Source organism: Equus quagga, chromosome 20 (genome assembly GCF_021613505.1).
Source record: "Equus quagga isolate Etosha38 chromosome 20, UCLA_HA_Equagga_1.0, whole genome shotgun sequence".
Taxonomy (NCBI): domain Eukaryota; kingdom Metazoa; phylum Chordata; class Mammalia; order Perissodactyla; family Equidae; genus Equus; species Equus quagga.
This window is the reverse complement of record NC_060286.1, coordinates 9,684,341-9,702,966: the sequence shown is the minus strand read 5'-3', so window position 1 is coordinate 9,702,966 and position 18,626 is coordinate 9,684,341. Positions and strand designations below refer to the sequence as shown.

General features: G+C 35.7%; 1 protein-coding gene across 1 annotated transcript in view; it reads left to right on the top strand.

Annotated features, from left to right (window-relative positions):
- The window catches only part of SGPP1 (sphingosine-1-phosphate phosphatase 1), a 40,103-nt gene extending 22,387 nt beyond the window's left edge, over positions 1–17,716 (top strand). The window contains exons 2-3 of the mRNA XM_046647805.1: positions 6,798–6,887; positions 15,276–17,716. Of these exons, the coding sequence (XP_046503761.1) occupies positions 6,798–6,887; positions 15,276–15,827 (642 nt within the window). The 3' untranslated portion in view covers positions 15,828–17,716. The remainder of the gene's footprint in view (positions 1–6,797; positions 6,888–15,275) is intronic.
- Positions 17,717–18,626: the final 910 nt, after the last annotated feature.

The following is an 18,626-nucleotide window of genomic DNA, read 5'->3' as shown; positions in this document are numbered from 1 at the left end:
TGTGCCCTGTCACCCCTTTTGCCCTTGTATAAGTCTGTTTAGACTTTATATTTCTTTTTCAAAGATTGGCACCTGAACTAACAACTGTTGCCAATCTTCTTTTTTTTTTTCCCTGCTTTTTTTTTTCTCCCCAAATCCCCCCAGTACATAGTTGTATATGTTAGCAGTGGGTCCTTCTAGTTGTGGCATGTGGGACACTGCCTCAACGTGGCCTAACGAGTGGTGCCATGTCCATGGCCAGGATCCGAACTCTGGGCCACTGAAGCAGAGCGTGAGAACTTAACCACTCAGCCCTGGGGCCAGCCCTATACTTCTTCTTGAGTCAGTTTTGGTAATTTGTGTGTTTCTAGGAATTTGCCCATTTCATCTAGGTTATCTAATTTGTTGGGATACAGTTGTTCTTAGCTTTCTCTTATAATCTTTTTAATTTCTGTAAGATCACTAGTAGTATTCACTTTCATTTCTGATTTTAGTTATTGAATCTTCCAAGCTTGCTTTGTTTGCTTTGTCAGCAAGGCTAAAGGTTTGTCAATTTCATTGATCTTTTCAAAGAAACAATTTTTGGTTTTGTTGATTCTCTTTATTGTTTTTCTATTCTCTATTTCATTTTTCTCCACTTTAATTATTTTATTATTTCCCTGCTGCTGCTAGCTTTGCATTTAGTTTGCTCCTCTTTTTCTAGTCCTTAAGTGTGGAGTTGTGGTTGATTCGTTTCTTCTTTCTAATGTAGGCCTCTATTGCTGTATATTTCCCTCTGAGTGCTGCTTTCACTGCATTACGTAATTGTTAGTATGTTGTGTTTTTGTTTTTATTTGTTTGTAAGTATTTTACAATTTCTCTTGTGATTTCTTCTTTGGCCCATGGTTATTTAAGAGTAGTTAATTTCTACATACAGTTGATCCTTATTATTCATGGAAGTCATATTTGTAACTTTACCTACTCACTAGAATTTATTTATAACCCAAAAATCAGTACATTCACAGACATGTGAAGAGTGGCTAAAAATTTGAGCCAGCTGGTGTACATATTCCCAGCTGAGGTTAGACCAGACGATGCTCTGCTTTCTTGTTTCAGCTGTTATACTGTAAACAAGAATCCTTTTTGAGTCTATTTAGTGCTATTTTTTCACATTTTTGTGCTTTCTCTTGGTTGTTGCACTGTTTAAAATGGTCCCATGCACAGTGCAGCGGTGATGTCTGGTGTTCCTAAGCATGAGAGGACTGTGATATGCTTTACAAAGAAAATATACATGTGTTAGGTAAGATTCATTGAGGCATCAGTTATAGTTCTGTTGGCCATTAGTTCAATGTTAATGAATTAACAATACAGCACATCCAAAAAAAGGAAGAGGAAATAAATTCACCCATTTGTATGTAAGACCACCCTAGAAAGTGCCTAAGTAGTATCTGTAGTTGTGATGAACTATGGAAAAGTGGCTGAATTTGTGGATTCATGAGAGGACAACCAATTTTAAAAAAAGAAAGCATAGTGGACAGCATTGTTGTGAGGCTGAAAGCCAAGGAAATTTAAAGTCATGTTACCCGGAGTAAGGAAAGTGTTAAACTTGTCTTGGGTAGTGCTGGCTGGCTTGTACTTTTCAAAGGCAATGCAGCATGAAAAATGTTCAACTTGCAGGAAACTTGAGGCACAATCAAGAAGCTGCAGGAGAACTTTTTAAATGTCTGCGAAGTGTTATATAGGGAAAGGGCTGTGTGGAAGAGCAGGTTTTCAATGTTGATGAGACTGTCTTGTAGAACTATTTCTCTCTTCAATTATGTCAAGGTTTGCTTCATTTGTTTTGAGGCTTTATTGTTTGGTGCATGTATGTTTATAATTGTTATATCATCTTAATGAATAAACCCTTTTATCAATATATACTGTCCTTCTTTGTCTTTTGTAACTGTTTTTAGCTTAAAGTCTATTTTGTCTGATATTTGTGTAGCCATCTAGCTCTTTTTTGGTTACTATTTGCATGGAATATGTTTTCTCATTTGTTCACTTTCAACTTATTTGTGTCTCTAGATCTAAAGTGAGTCTCTTTAGGCAGCATATAGTTGAGTCATGTATTCTTATCCTTTCTGCAAATCTCTGCCTTTTGATTGGGGAATTTAAACCATTGCCATTTAAAGTAATTACTAATAAGAAATGACTGACTTCTGCCATTTTGCTATTTGTTTTCTGTACGTCTTGCATCTTTTTTGTTTCTCATGTCTTACATTACTACTTTCTTTTGAGTTTGATTTTTTTGTAGTATACTATTTTGATTCCCTTCTCATTTCTTTTTGTGCATATTTTTTAGATACTATCTTTTGGATTACATGGGGATTACAGTTAAAAACTAGATATATTTTTAAAGTATACCTGATACTGTAAATAGATTGGGTGATAGATATGAATGAGAAAGTCAAGGATAACAAGTTGTTTGGCCTGAGGAATGGAACAATGGAAAAGCCATTTTCCAGGAAGGAGATAACTACAGGAATAGCTAGCTGGTCAGATGGGAAAGGGAAGAGAAATCAGGAGTTTAGGTTTGGTCATGTTACATTAGATGTTGACGTGGAGATATCAAGCAGCCAGTTAGATATACAAGTGTAGGATTCAGGAGTGAGGTCCCAGCTAGAAACGGAAATTTGAGTCATGAACATATGGATTATGTATAAATCCCTGAGACTAGATGAGATCATTAAGGAAGTGAGTATAGACTGGGAAATGAAGTACCTTTAGAATTAAGCCCTGGAGCCCACTTTACTAAGGAGTTGTGAAGAAAAGGGGAATTAACAAAGGTGACTGAAAAGTAGTCTGTATATATTTTATATATTTGTGATAGATTCTATCATTTCCTGGGAAAGAATAATTCTGCATAAATCTGTTTTCCTTCTAGTCACATCTAAATGAGGACAGTGGTTCTAAATGTGTTTTTAGAGACAGTTTAACATAAAATTAAAGGTAAATGTAATCTGGATATTCTTAGATATACAATAAATGTGCCAGGTGAATTGGTTATTAAGCATAATTCTTCCTCCCTCCACAGGATCCCACTTGAGAAATAGTAGTTTTATTTAGTCTATCTAGATTGCTTTAGCCATTAAGGTCTGTGGTCTTTTTTATCTGTTTAAAGTTAACTCATAAAAGACTTCTTTGATACTTTGTGATTCAGAATTCTATTATTCATTGGGGAGTAAATGTGAAAGTCATATCGTTGGAACTAGATCTGGTGGTCTCCAAAATATTTCTTTCCAGAAAAATACCTAGAGAAAATATTCTGAAGGTAGAGACTAATGGCTGAAAAAAAATCAACCAATCAATAAAACTAAAAATGACTTATTCTTTTCCCAACTATTCACTTTACTCCGGTGAGGTATAAAGGTGCTCTGGAATAGGGGAAAAGGAAAATAAAAAGGCTTGTAGTTTCTTTCTTAGCCTCTGCATCTAGCTTACTTGTATTTCTAACTTTCCCATTTAAACACCTTGAACATAACTCAATCCATATTTATTCAGGTTTATTAAGTTCAATTTCATCATTCCTACTCAAAAACTCTCCTTTTCTCCTACCTTCTGCCCTAGCTTTTGAGACTCTACAAATGAATTTTTCTTCAATCTGTTGTGTACAAAGAATTCCCATCAATAACTTTGTCTATTTTTACTTCCTTATGGAGTCTAAGTGAAAAAAAAGAAAGAAGAGGGAAGCATAGGAAAGTTTCTCAGTAGTTGTTGACTTCTGTTTGACTCTCTTTTGCTATTCACAGTCTTCAAAAAATTCGCAGAAAAATTAAACGGCCTGAGTGCCTGCTACAGAGGCAGAAGCCAGTGTTATCTCTCACCTGGATTGTGCCAACAATCTCCTGACTGGTCTCTTTCCATCCTTGATCCCTTATTGTCTAATCTCAACATAGCAGCTATCACGGCGCTGCTCTGCTCAAAACTCGGCAGTGGCTCCCCATTTAACTCACACTAAAAGTCAAGTTTCTTACAGTGGCTTCTTGGGTTCTGCTTGATTTGGCCCCCATTACCTCTCTCTGCTCCAGCCACACTAGCCTCCTTGCCAGTCACATTTCCTCATTAGAGACTTTTCTGTGCCTGACCTCCTTGCCTGATATGTGTTCTTCCCTCAGATATCTGCTCAGCGAATTCTCTCACCTCCATCCAGTCTTGCCTCAAGTCTCAGCTTCTTAGTAATGCCTGCACTGACTGTCTTGTATTTAATACTTTAACCTGCCCCACTCACACTCCCAAACTCCTGATCCTAATTCTATTACTATTTTAGTTACAATAGGCTTGGTTATGCTGTGGCAATGACTTAACCCCCAAATCTCAGCTTAACAACAAAAGTTTATTTCTCATTTGTGTTACATATTCATTATGAATTAGCAAACTTAGGACCTCAGGAACCCAGGCTGATGGAAGTTTGCCCGTCTTTTCATCTCAACATGTGACTTCCAACATCACATCTGGAGGGAAGAGAGAGTTCATAGAATGATTGAAAGTAGCGTAAGTTACTGTTTTCCAACTCATTGGCCAAAACTAGTCACATGGTCCCAATCTAACTGCAAGTGAATCTGAAAATATAGAGGAGCACAAGGACTGTTTGATGAACATTACTGTTTCTTCAACCACCTGTTCTCTTTTTATTTCTACATAGTACTTGTCACGTTTTCTTATACAATTTATATGAATTTACATATCATATAATTCACATATTTTTATGCTTACTATTTAGTACCTCCCCCCAGCAAGAATGAAAGCTTATTCTCCTAGAAAACCACGCTACTTACAGTGTCTTTCACACAAACCTTTGCTTATGGTGTTTCTGCTGTTTGTAACACCCTCTTATCTTTTTTGCCCTCTGCTCACTCTTTTTCTCTAAAGACTAAATCCTACTCATCTTTCAGGACAACTTGGATCTTACTTAATCTGGGAGACTTTGTTAACATCCTTAAACTATGTTAATTGCCCATTCCTTAGACTCCCTCTGGGCTTAGTGTATACTCCTGTCATAGCACTTACCTCATGTATGGTTACGTCTGTCTGCCCCATTAACCAAGTTCCTCATGCATATGGAAGAAGGGCTGGAGAAATAGGTAGAGCTTAGAAAAGAAATTATGAGGATCTGAACAAGGGCACTGTAAGTAGGATGGAGAAGAGATGACAGAATCAAGGAATATTAGAAGGTAAAATCAGCAAGACTTGATTATTGGTGAAATATGAGGGATACGGAAGGAATCAAGGATAATTCATGTTTCTCCTTTAGATTATTGTGTGTATTATGATGTTTCCATATGAAATAGGGAATCTGAGAGGAGCAACAAGTTTGGATAGGAGGATGATGAGTTTGGTTTGAGGTACAGTGGGTTTAACTCCATAGGGACCTGAGGGTGGAGGTATGTCCAGGAGTTGACTGTATGGTTCTCAAACTCAGGGAAATGGATAAGTCTTCAGCATGCTAAGTAGAGGTTACAAAATAAGAAAAGGTGAGACTGCCAATAACTATTAAGGGCAGAATCCTTATATAACCGCTGTTTAAGGAACAAGAAGAGGAGGATATGCTCTTGTGTGCGAGATACAGAAAAAATAAATAAATAGTGAAAGGGGAGCCAGGAAAGTGTGATGCTCTGGAAATCAAGGATATTTAGAGTTTCCAGAAGAAAGCGATGGGCCACGTTAAATGCAGTAGAGAAGTCAAATCAAAACAACTGTGTAGGGGCCGGCTCCGTGGCCGAGTGGTTAAGTTTGTGCGCTCCGCTGCGGCGGCCTAGAGTTCGGATCCTGGGCACGGACATGGCACTGCTCTTCAGGCCATGGTGAGACGGCGTCCCACATCCCACAACTAGAAGGACATGCAACTAAGATATACAACTGTGTACGGGGGGGTTGGGAAGATAAAGCAGGGGAAAAAAACAAAAAACAACTGTGTACTAAATTCTTACCCTTCTTCTTAAAACCATATTTAATTCCCTTCTTGCAACCCCACTTCTTATTGAACCACCTTGGATTCTTACTGATTTGAACCACCTTGGCTTCAGTTTCTTCAGAAATTTGAAGTCATCAGGCGTAAAATGCCTCAAATGTGCTCCTCCCTTTCCCTTACACACTTACCCCTATGCCCATCCATCCTTTCCTCCTTCCCTCTAATCTCAGGAGATTCAAAGCCAACTCTTAAACTAGTGCCACTGAGACCAAGAGTTGTCTACCTTTTGGGTTTTTTTCCTTACTGTGGCTTTCTGCTCCCAGTATCCCACCAAAATTTTTCTCGGTAAGCTTACCATTTGAAATTTTAGTAGGGGGGAACAAAGTGGAAAACAAATTACAAAGTGTTGCATATTGAATACGAGATGGGGAAGTGCCAATGGAAATTGCAGATAGCAGTCACTAATGGAAGTGAGAGAGAGATCACGCCCAGTCCTTCTCCCCAGGGAAGTGAAGGCCCTTCGTGGACCAGATCCAGGCACTATTCCAGAAGTGCTTTCATTTTGGAGCCGTATTAAAAGTATGTCTCCTACCTGTTTTTCTTCTGTAGCAAGCCAGTGATTGAATCTTTACTGTAGAAGCAAAGATGAGCCAGCTCCCACAATGAAGAGTGTAGAAACATCAGATTTTATTCATTTGTTCATTTGTGCAAAAGTATTTCTTGAATGTCTGCTGTTGGCTATGCCTAGGGTTACGTGCTGGGAATAAAATGGGGAGTAAAAACATATAGTTCTTGTTTCCGTGGAGTTTTATAGTATAGTGATTTGTTTTTTATTTGCTTGTTTATATTTAACCTAATTTATTTAACTAATTTTACCTTTTTTCCCCTTTAGTATCCTCTTATATATGGACTGATTCTTGTTCCCTGCTGGTGTTCTCTAGTTTGCCTAAGTAGAATTTACATGGGAATGCACTCCATTCTGGTAAGGAAAATATTGTGTTCATAGAGTTTTATTTTTTTCTAAAATTGATAGGCAATTTTATACTTTTTAACCATTTGAAAACTTATATGAAAACTAAATCAGAAAATATAGTTATTGTAAATCTTTCGTGTTTTGCAAAAATATTAACATGATGCTGTCTGAAGTTTTAATATCATAATGATGTCTTGCATAGAAACAGTTCCTAACCACCACAATAACCAAGGAGTATACTCAGGATAACCCTTCTCCCTCCTTCCAGTCTCAGTTGTATTTTCCTTCTCATTCTCTTCTGTGCTGAGTCAAAACCAACCATCCGAATACAGAAACCAAGGAGAGCCCTGCTTGTTCATGAGGACCCAGTGACTAGTGGCTAAATGAATTTAAACGATCCTGGTGCCACTTAGATTCACATATTAAACTCTAGTTTTTTCCTCTTTCTGAGGAGTATTTTAGGGCTAACATCAGATATTTTATTTTCAAAAGCAGCAGCACAGGGACCCTGCACTCCTTTCGGCCACATCTATCCCCTTCCTCCTCCTCCATCCCTGTTCACCCTCCCTCAGTCCTGGCCTGCTTCATCTCTAAACCAGGTTACTCCAGCAGCTTCTTAATGAACAGCCTTCCTTCCAGTCTGACACTGCTCCCTGCAGTCTTCAGTCTCCTGTTACAGTGTTCTTCCCAAACACAAATATGATGCCATACCGAATGACTTACGTTTCCTCAAATGTAAAGGGTTTTTCTTACCTCCATGCCCCAGGAATGCTGTAACCTCCGCTTGGAATGCCCTTTTTTCTCTCTTAGCCTAGCTAACTATCCTATCCATTCTTTAAGAATCACAAAAATGTTCTTATCTCCTAAAAGCCTCCTTATATTCCCTGTCTTTCCTTTCTCAAGACTGGTTAGGTGACTCTTCTCCTAGAACACCCTGAGCATAATTCTGGCATAGCACTTGTCCTAAACTGCCATTCATTTTTTGGTTATCTATTGCTCCCACTAGGTAATAAGGAACATGAGAAAAGTAAGTGTATGTTTTCTCTCTCTATCCTTTGCATATAGTGCTGTGTTTCTTAAGACCTCTATGAATGTATTATATATTATCTTGTAGATAAAGGATCAGAAAAAAGGTGGAGAAATATGAATTAATTCCTGGAATCCAAAATTTTCTAAAGGGTTATATCGAATTTTTCTTATCCTTAACAACTTTCACTTTTAGAATTTTCTACTCATAAAAATACCTCATTAGCTTTTGTCATACTGTAGAAATATTGGGTTTCTATTTCCAACTTAGATTGTTTGCCTCCAGCAGCTACCCCTTCACTAGTAAATTTCCAGAAGTCTCAAATACTATGTTAATAAGCAAGTTATTTGTTTGACTTTTTATAGTTATTTATATTAATATAAATTGTGAATTTATGTACAAATCTTTCTAACTAATCTCTACCAATTTTATAATGAGACTAAGTATCAGTTTTATATCAAATCTAATATTTGTCACGGGACAATGTTGTCCATCATTGTGCCTTAATCCTTTCCACTCCTAAAAGTTAATTTCTAAAAAACTACCAAATGGTTATGCATCTCTGAATGATAAAAAATGAATCCTCATATTTCTTAAAGGAAAAAATATTAAATAATATCATCCTTAGATCCATTATCATCAAAGAGGAATAAGAATCTGAATACGTTGAATATATAATCTCGAAGATGCTCTTCTTTAAAAAAAGAAATGTTTAGTGGATTGGTCAAATATTCAAGCTGAGTTCAGTTCATTTTTTATATCCTGGAAAATGTCTATTCTTGAATCAGCTGGACTAAAAACAATATTGATGTATTCAAATCATGAGTCTGATAACTCTAGTCCTTTATTCAAAAACCATCTTGTTGCATAGAACGTTTTATCAGTGTTATTCAGACTAGCTACTGAATTTTATGTATAACATTACAAATTTTTGTTTTTCTTTTCAAAGTAAAACCACAGATGACTTGCAAGCATGGTTATGATTCTGTGTTATAACAACCGTTTGTAATCAATAATATATCATCACTTGATAATTGATATATGAAATTGTACCCATAAGAAACCCATGTGTTTTTTGTTTGTTTTATTTTATTTATTTATTTTTTGAGGAGTATTAGCCCTGAGCTAACATCTGTGCCCATCTTCCTCTATTTCATATGTGGGATGCCTGCCACAGCATGGCTTGCCAACCGGTGCCATGTCCGCACCCAGGATCCGAACCGGCGAACCCCAGGCTGCTGAAGTGGAATGTGGGAACTTAACTGCAGCGCCACCAGGCTGGCCCCATACCCATGTTTTTTACATTATGGGTCTAATATATTCCCACAATTTTCACTTTTTCCTATATTTTAATGTTTCACTAATTACCTGCATTTTGAACTATTTTCTTTTTTTCTTTTTAAAGATTTTATTTTTCCTTTTTCTCCCCAAAGCCGCCCGGCACATAGTTGTATATTTTTAGTTGTGGGTCCTTCTTGTTGTGGCATGTGAGATGCTGCCTCAGCATGGCTTGATGAGCAGTGCCATGTCCACGCCCAGCATCCAAACCAGCGAAACCCTGGGCCACAGAAGCGGGGCGTGCAAACCCAACCACTTGGCCACGGGGCTGGCCCCCTTGAACTATTTTCTTAATCATAATTTATATCTTCACTGTGTATTGTGAGGTTAGTGTGCAACTATAGGCAGAATGTGCCCTAGAAGTTGCTAAGAGGTGCTTGGATACCATATTATCCAAGCTGATTTCTTCATTAACATCAAGAAGAGAGTTCCAGTAATGTGTTCTAAATAATTTATAATGAACACTTCATTAGGTATTTGCCATATGCTTTGTTTTTATTGTTACAACACAAAGAGCCACAGCTTAGTTTATTTTTAACATCTAACTACTTTCCTAAATTGATTTTCTTAATTCCTAGAAAAGTAGGGAAGAGTTACTATATCCATCTTTTAAAACATTTATTATCACACCTACCTCTCAAATTTAATTTCTTAAAACACAACTGATTTTTAAGTTACTATGTTGAGCACTTGTCAAGTTACTGTTTTGTTTCTACATTAGTAAAATTATGAATGTTGTAATTATATTTACCCAAAATTGCACTAAAAGTTTATATGTCTATATATGGAAAGTCTTTTTAGAAAGGTATTGTGAGAGGGCTGTCGCCGTGGCACAGCAGTTCGCCAGTTCGGATCCCGGGTGTGGACATGGAACTGCTTGGCAAAAGCCATGCTGTGGTAGGTGTCCCACGTATAAAGTAGAGGAAGATGGGCATGGATGTTAGCTCAGGGCCAGTCTTCATCAGCAAAAAGGGGAGGATTGGCAGTAGTTAGCTCAGGGCTAATCTTCCTCAAAAAAAAAAAAAGGTATTATGAGATTATGAAGTAGTATGTACCTCTCAAACCCACTTTTATAATAAGAAATAAAAAACCAACTAAATAAACTAAAAAACCCCAAAAACATGTTAAAGAGAAACATCTAGAATAGTATACAGTAAGAGTTTTAGTAGTGGTTATTCCTGGGTAATAACTGCTTGTTATTTTTTATTTTTATTTTTTGAGAAAAATTAGCCCTGAGCTGACTGCTGCCAATCCTCCTCTTTTTGCTGAGGAAGACTAGCCCTGAGCTGACATCTTCTTCTAATTTATATGTGGGACGCCTACCACAGCATGGCTTGCTAAGCAGTGCCATGTCCACACCCGGGATCTGAACCAGCGAACCCCAGGCCACCGAAGTGGAATGTGTGAACTTAACTGCTGCACCACTGGGCCGGCCCATGCTTGTTATCGTTTATCTGTATTTCCTAGTTTTTCTATAGTGAGCAGGTATTAAATTTGATTTTTTTTTTTGGTGAGGAAGATTGTCCCTGAGCTACCATTGAGGAAGATTGTACCTGAGCTAACATCTGTGCCAATCTTCATTTATTTGTTGTATGTGGGACACCACCACACCATAGCTCGATGAGTTGTGTGTAGGTCTGTGCCCAGCACCTGAACCTGTGAACCCTGGGCTGCCGAAGTGGAGCACATGAACTTAACTGCTACACCAGCCTGCCCCATAAATTTGAACTTTAATTAAAGAAGATAAAAATTTCAAAATCCATCCTTAATAATGCCTTTTTTGTCAAAAGCAATGCATTTCAAAAATATATTTTGTTGTTAGAAACTCTGTTGGCATCAGTAGCATATTGAAATTACAAGCAGGACACCTGAAATGTGTTATAATTTAAAAAAAAAAAACAACCCACTAGGAGATGACAGGAGTCCTGAATTCTAGTCCCAGCAAATTACTAGCCTCTCTAGTTCTATTTCCTCATAAGGAGAAAAGAAAAGGAGAAAATTCCATATTTAATACATAATAAATATTTATTGAATCTATGATATTTGATATCTTCTACCATAAATTTGATGATAACCTGATTATAGCATTCAAGTGTGTAATTATTAACTTTTAGAGCATATAAGTTATTTATAATTAATAAGTATCTAAAATTATTTGCTAAGTTTCTTTTTGGAAAATTTGCTACTTTGAGTTCTTTTTGTTACTTTTAACATTAATTTTTCTTTATTGCATACTTTGTGCTATAATGCTTAAAACCACTTAGTTGTACATTTAAATGTTATACATTAAATTGATATCACAATAGCCACTATGTTTATGTCCTGAACTCCGTCATTCCTTTGTTCTGGTTCTGTTGCATGGAAGTTCAATATACCTTTACTATCCAGGTGATATCATACATAATTAATAACTCAATCAGAAAAGGAGGCAGATTTGTATAGAGTCTTGTAGCAATCTAAGTTTAATGTTCATGGAGCTATACATAAAAAGTACAGGACAAGAAATACTGGATGTTTTATGTCACACTGAAACATACTTCCAAAAATGTAATTGATATGCGTTGTCATTTTAAAGAATTCTTAATGTTAACGTGATCAAACATTAAAAAGTCCTAAAAGTGATTTAATTGATTAATTTTTTCATTTTTCAGGTACTGTAAAAAGCTTTTTACAGGAATGATGTACTTATATCTATAATATGAAAGAAGTTTTTTTTTAAAAAAAGAAGTAACTGCAGAGCTATTAACTTTTTACTTAACCTAAGAGTAAATATATTATGTATGGTTTTATATAAATACCTCATTAATTGTCATTTATTTAAAACATGTAACGTGGTACCCATTCTGTATGAGAATTACAAGGCTCAGAATACTTCTACATTAGCATGTAATTTAAAATTTTGAGTCAGTCATGAAATTTAAATGAAAAATAAAGTAATAGCTTTTGTCCTGGTAGCCAGAATGCTATGGTTACTTTCCGAAACCTGTGCCTTTAATCATAAGGTCAGGAAGAAAGGGTGAGATAGCACAAAGGGAACCTCACCTCATGAAGTGAAATTATTTGACACTTATGGGTCTGAACTCTGAAGAATCGACGTGTGGCAGTCACAGAATTTGAGATCTCTATGCAGAAGTATGATCGGAGTTAGGATTGCTTGTGGAATCTTTGAGTGATTGCAGTAAAATTCAGTTAACCAGAACTCTTAGGTAACTTTTAGTACGTATCATTGAGTTTTCATGAAAGACCTCATGTTCAAAAAAAGTGGGAAATTTAGTTTTCCTTCACTCCCAATATTCTGAGATTATTCATTTTTTTCAACAGATGTATTGAGCACCTTCAGTCTATGAGATTAAATGTCTAGTTATATGAGCTTAGTCCAATTTTCTTTATTTAAAAACTGGTTAATTGAGGTATCCATAAACTTTCATCAAATTTGGACACTTTTGAAAGGGAAAAAAGCCACTTTTAATATTTATTCTGGAGACTAAAGAGCAAAATGAGATTGTCCCAAGCCTTATCAGGGTGGTTGTGAGGATGAAATGTAAATAAATGTAAAGTATTAGAATACTGTTTTTGGTACAGAAAGTAGTAGTATTCCCTGAAGATGTCTTTAGCCTAAATTCAAGAATTATGTTTCATCTGTTTCTTGTACAGAGTTCTTGTCAGGCAAGATTATATAGTCAGTGTGATGAGTCTAAAAAATTACTTTAACTATCTTAATTTAACTAACTAAATATTTATTGCCTGCTTAGTGTGTGCCAGGCACTGGGTATATGTGTATAAATAAGATAAACTCTCTGCCTTTGAGAAATCACAGTCTAAATGTAATATAAATATGTAATGCAGTAATTTTCAACCAGTGCTGAACAACAGAATCACTAGAAAGCTTTTTAAAAAAAATACTGATGTGCCACTCCCACTTTAATTCAATTAAATCAGAATGTCTGAAGATTGGCCCAGGCATGAGTATGTTTGTAAAGTTCCCCAGGTGATTTTAATAGGCAACAAGGGTTGTAAACCTTTGGTTTTCTGGGAGAAATAGACAAGCAAGGAAATGGAAAACAGTGTGGTAATTGTAGCAGGTATGTAGAGGATGCTATGGAAGCCAAAAGGAGGACATTCTTTATTATAGATTAGGAGGAGAAAGTTTATGGAGGAGATAGACGCCTGAGCAGAATCTCAGAGGGTGTGTGATAATTTGCCTAAAATATAGGTGGGAAAGGTAATTCCAAGATAAGGGAAAATGGAGTCTATAAATTCATATGGGATCCGGCTTTGAGGCTTAATGATAGGCAGAAGGCAAACATGGGAAGTGAGGAAGTGGAGGCAGTGAATATGAGCAACTCTTTTTATATATTTTTCAGTGATAGAGAGTAGATCCCAGGATTTTGTTTTGTTTGTTTTAAGGTGGAAATTCTGGAACATTTTTGTTCATGTCAGGAATGATTCGGAAAGGAAAGTTCTCTAAATGATAGCTTTTATTTCCTCCAGTAAACCATCTTCTGTCTACGCAATTGTTCATGCCTAAAACTAGCTTCATCTTTGATCCCTTTCTTTTCTGCTTCTCTCCCTCATTCAGTCCATCACCAAGTTGAAGTTGTCAACTCTAATTTTAAAATATTTTACTAAATCCATCCATGTACTTCTCTTCATGTGGATACGGACCATGTCTAGAGTGAACCACTGCAGTAGCGCCCCACAAGTGTCTCCAGTGGTCTCCCATCATCCATACTTTCCCCCGTAATCCATTCTCTACACAGCAGATGGAGTGTCCCTTTACGAATATCAATCAGATTATGTTACACTCCTACTTTGGAATCCTTCAGTGGTGCCCTATCACTTTTATTATTTATTTATTTTTCTGCTTTTTCTCCCCAAATCCCCCTAGTCCATAGTTGTATATTTTAGTTGTGGGCCCTTCCAGTTGTGGCATGTGGGACGCCGCCTCAACGTGGCCTGATGAGCGGTGCCATGTCTGCGCCCGGGATCCAAACTAGCGAAACCCCGGGCCGCCGAACCAGAGCGCACCAACTTAACCACTCTGGGGCCAGCCCCTCCCTATCACTTTTGAAATAAAATCTAAACTCTTACCCAGCCTACCCAGGCCCTACATGATTTGGTCTCTGCCTCTCTGTCTGTCCTCATGTCACATCCCTCTTCCCTTTGCTCACTATTTGAGCCATCTGGATTTCTCTCAGTTCCTGGAACTCACTAGGTTCTTTTCTGCCTCTAGGCTTTGGCACTTGGTATTCCATCCACCTGGAACACTTTTCCTTACATCTAAAGACAGGGCGGACTCCTTTTTGAAATCTGGTCTCTGCTCAAGTGTCACCTCCTCAAACGGGTTTCCATAATCGCTCTAATAAAGTTTTTCATCATACTATCCCATTGTCCTATTTTAGTTTCTTCATAACATTTATTATAACTATCTGAAATTGTAATATTCATCTACTTTTTTACTTACATGGTTATTTTCAGTCATCCCCACTAAAATATAAGCTCTGTCACAGCAGGAATCTTGTCATTTTTTTAAGCAATACATCCTCAGCACCAAAATACTGCCGGCACATGTAGGTACTCACTAAGTGTTTGTTCGGTGAGTGAATGAATGAATAGGAAAAGGAAGCTACCCAGGCTTTGTATCCTCTTTGATCATGGAAATATATTTAAATGCATGAAAATGAAGATGGTTTCTTTGAAAAATAAATATATTCTTTATCCCAGAAATCAAAACTACATAATTTGAGCATAGTTTATTCAGGATTGGAATATAAATTTGTCTGTAGTGTATGTGTAGTTAATTTATAGAAGGATAGAACTTTGAAAACACAATTCTTTTATTATCATCAATAAGTCCTTTTATTATCATTAAAACAGTTTTTAGTACCTATTATGTGGTCAATTAGTACAGTTTACTTTGAGAATCTGACATATTTTAAAAGTTTCTATCAACATTTGAAGTGTGAAATATATGTTTTTTTAATGTCAAAGATAGTATTATACTAAACAGCTCTACTTTTCTTTTTTCCCAGGATATTATTGCTGGATTCCTATATACCATTTTAATCTTAGTTGTCTTCTATCCATTCGTCGACCTGATTGACAACTTCAACCAGACTCACAGATATGCTCCGTTATTCATCATCGGGCTTCATTTAGCCTTGGGGATCTTTTCTTTCACTCTGGACACCTGGAGTACATCCCGAGGAGACACTGCTGAGATTCTAGGAAGTGGTGCTGGAATTGCATGTGGATCTCATGTCACCTATAACATGGGTCTAATGTTAGATCCTTCTCTGGATATGTTACCTCTAGCTACACCCCCTATTACTGTGACTCTGTTTGGAAAAGCCATATTGCGGATCCTCATAGGGATGGTATTTGTACTAATAGTCAGAGATATAATGAAAAGGATCACCATTCCTTTAGCCTGTAAAATCTTCAGTATACCATGTGATGATGTTCGAAACGCTAGACAGCACATGGAAGTTGAACTTCCTTATCGATATATTACCTATGGAATGGTTGGTTTCTCTATCACGTTTTTGATCCCTTACATATTTTCCTTTATTGGTATCTCTTGATGGAGAAATATTGTTTATGATAAGAAAGGAGGGTATCAGTTACTGATATCTAAAAATGTATTCTAGTTAAAAGCCAAATCAGAGTTAGGCTTTTGCAGGAATTAAACTTAAATAATTATTTAAGTAAATTCATAAGAGTCAGTGCATTTTATCATTGCACATCCAGATATTGTTTTAGGTGAGCTGAGCTTTTTCAACACTGAGAAAATGGTAAGTGCCCATTTAGAGTGTTCATGTAATATTTGGAGAGTTGTGTGCTGTTATGGATTCAAGTTATATATAATATATATTAAGGTACATAATATACAATTATGTATCTAATATATGTTATGTATAAAATAATGTACCTAAGTTTTTTAAACTGGGGGGTGTATTATAAAATCAAAAATAATATGCAAACAGTTGGTGCCTGTGTATTTGGACTTAATACAGGTATGTTGTTATTAACAGATATATTTAACATTTATTTACTATGGGAGCCGTTTCCTAATTGAATTGCATAATTACTAGACCAGAATTCATATGCTACCGCATATTGTTTTATTGCCTGTTTTTACACTGCCATCACCTTTCATGTTACTCATGATGTTGAACATGGGAGGTATTTTTAATGGACCAAATTTTCAGAAAAGTTAGTGTTTGGATTCCTTTTATTTTCTCCAGTTCTGTACACTTTGTTGAATGTATTTCATTTGCAGTTCTTATGTACATCAGTTTAATAATTCAGGTACTGAATTTTAGTGCTTGCTAATTGTGCCTTTCTGTTGCTGAATTAAGAAATGCCATGTACTGTGATATAAAAATGAGATGCTGACTATTTAAGTTACTCATAATCAGGCAAATATTTTTAAAATATATGTCAAGCTAACAGGGCTAGAAGCAAACCCCCCTCAGTCTTTAGCTGTTGTCTAGATAGAATGTGGAATGGGCTAAACTTTGTCACAAATTTATTGGGAAGCTAAATGGATAAATATTTCCATTTTTGTAGGTATTTTTCTGTGCATTGTCAGTTATAGGAACAAGATATATTTTTTTGTACATTGTCTTGATTGTTTATACTGCAGGTAGATATTTCCAGTGAATGAAAATGTAATTGAAATTTGTAGATGGGACAATGCACATGCTTCATATGTAAACAAACCATTTTTCTAAATTATTTGGAAAGGATTGGATTTAGCAGTGTTACCTTTTAATACCCATTTATTAGCTACTTAAGATAAATTATAAAATCTAAAAGTATCAGTATTTTGGATCCTATTATTTTTTCAACTTTTTATTATTTTCACAGTGGAAACTTTGGGTATAGTATTAAACTATTCTTGATTCTGTCTGTGCCTTTATATTTTGAAGTGTGATTGTAATTAGGTTAACATTAAGTTTATTTGTAGTAAGTTTTTCATAAAGAAGAGAATTAACTTTCCATATAAATGAGCATTAGGTATGCAATTACTGACTTTTGTGCAATATCTGTCTGATTATCCAGAAGTAATCACTTAAGATGTTTCTATTTTGGGCAGCATAACTATTTGAGCTCATATTTTTATAATTCTGATTGAGAACTTAGGGACATGGTAATTTTTACCAATACTGAATTCAATAATTTTAAGTAAAGCAACTAAATTTAGGACATTTACCTATTAGTTAAAAGGAAACCAAGGCACTTAGGAACATATCGGTACGTTGGAAACTGTGCAAAGAACTTTTCTTTCAAAATGTGTTTAATGAATCAAATTTTAGAGTCTATTTCCCATAATTTGGGTCTATGCTATGTTATTAATTTTTATGTCTAGCTTAAAAGGTATTTGAAGATATTCCATTTCTTTGTGTTTTGTTTTCTGTCCTATGATAGTTCATGCTAAATGTATTTTAAAATAAAAACCAAATTCAAGATTGAAGGATGTCTGGTCTTGTTTGCTTTCTGTGCATTTGTATCTGTATTATCTGGTGGAGATTATACAATATATCTAGGATTTTCATTCGAGCAGGCTTTTCCTCTGAAGCATTTTATTCAAAATCAGTACTGTTTTCAGTAACAGAAGACATTGAAGAAATCCTTTAAGGTTCATGCTGACTTTAGGCTCCATTTATGATCATTCTGATATTGTGCTTTTAGTGAAAAGTTTCATAATATTTATTTTTAAAAATTATGCATAAAACATGTTTCAGTAAAATTTGTGGCTAATAGTATTGTAGGTAGTTGACTGCTAATCCATTAATTAAGGAATTATAATACTAGGAACAGGTACCTTTTCAGGCAGAATAAACATAGGGACATTTCATTTTGTAATTTTAAAATGCCATGACATGTGAATTGTAAAAACTAGGTCTGCCAGAAATACATTATAAGACCTAATATAAAGCAATGCTGCTACAGTAGATTTACATAATTATTTTTACTTTATTTACCAGTTTTCTTTAGAAGTAATATGTATTAAATGTGTCTTTCAAAGACAACATAAAAATTAATTCAGTGATATGAATATAACTTAAAGGCAAATTTTCATAAAACATTTTATAAATAAATGCTAAAATGTTTTTGTTTTAAATATATAACCAGACAGTTTTATATGGCAAAGATTTTTTATTGCCAAAGCAATTTCATTCTTGTTAACAAAGAATGTTTACCCAGATTTAAAAATCAAGCTGTTTAATCTGGACATCAGTAAAAACCAATTCTTAAAATTCACTTTTATAGGGATTGGCCCCATGGCATAGTGGTTAAGTTCACACACTCTGCTTCGGCAGCCCAGGTTCATGGGTTTGGATCTCACGCTTAGACGTACACCACTCATCAGCCAT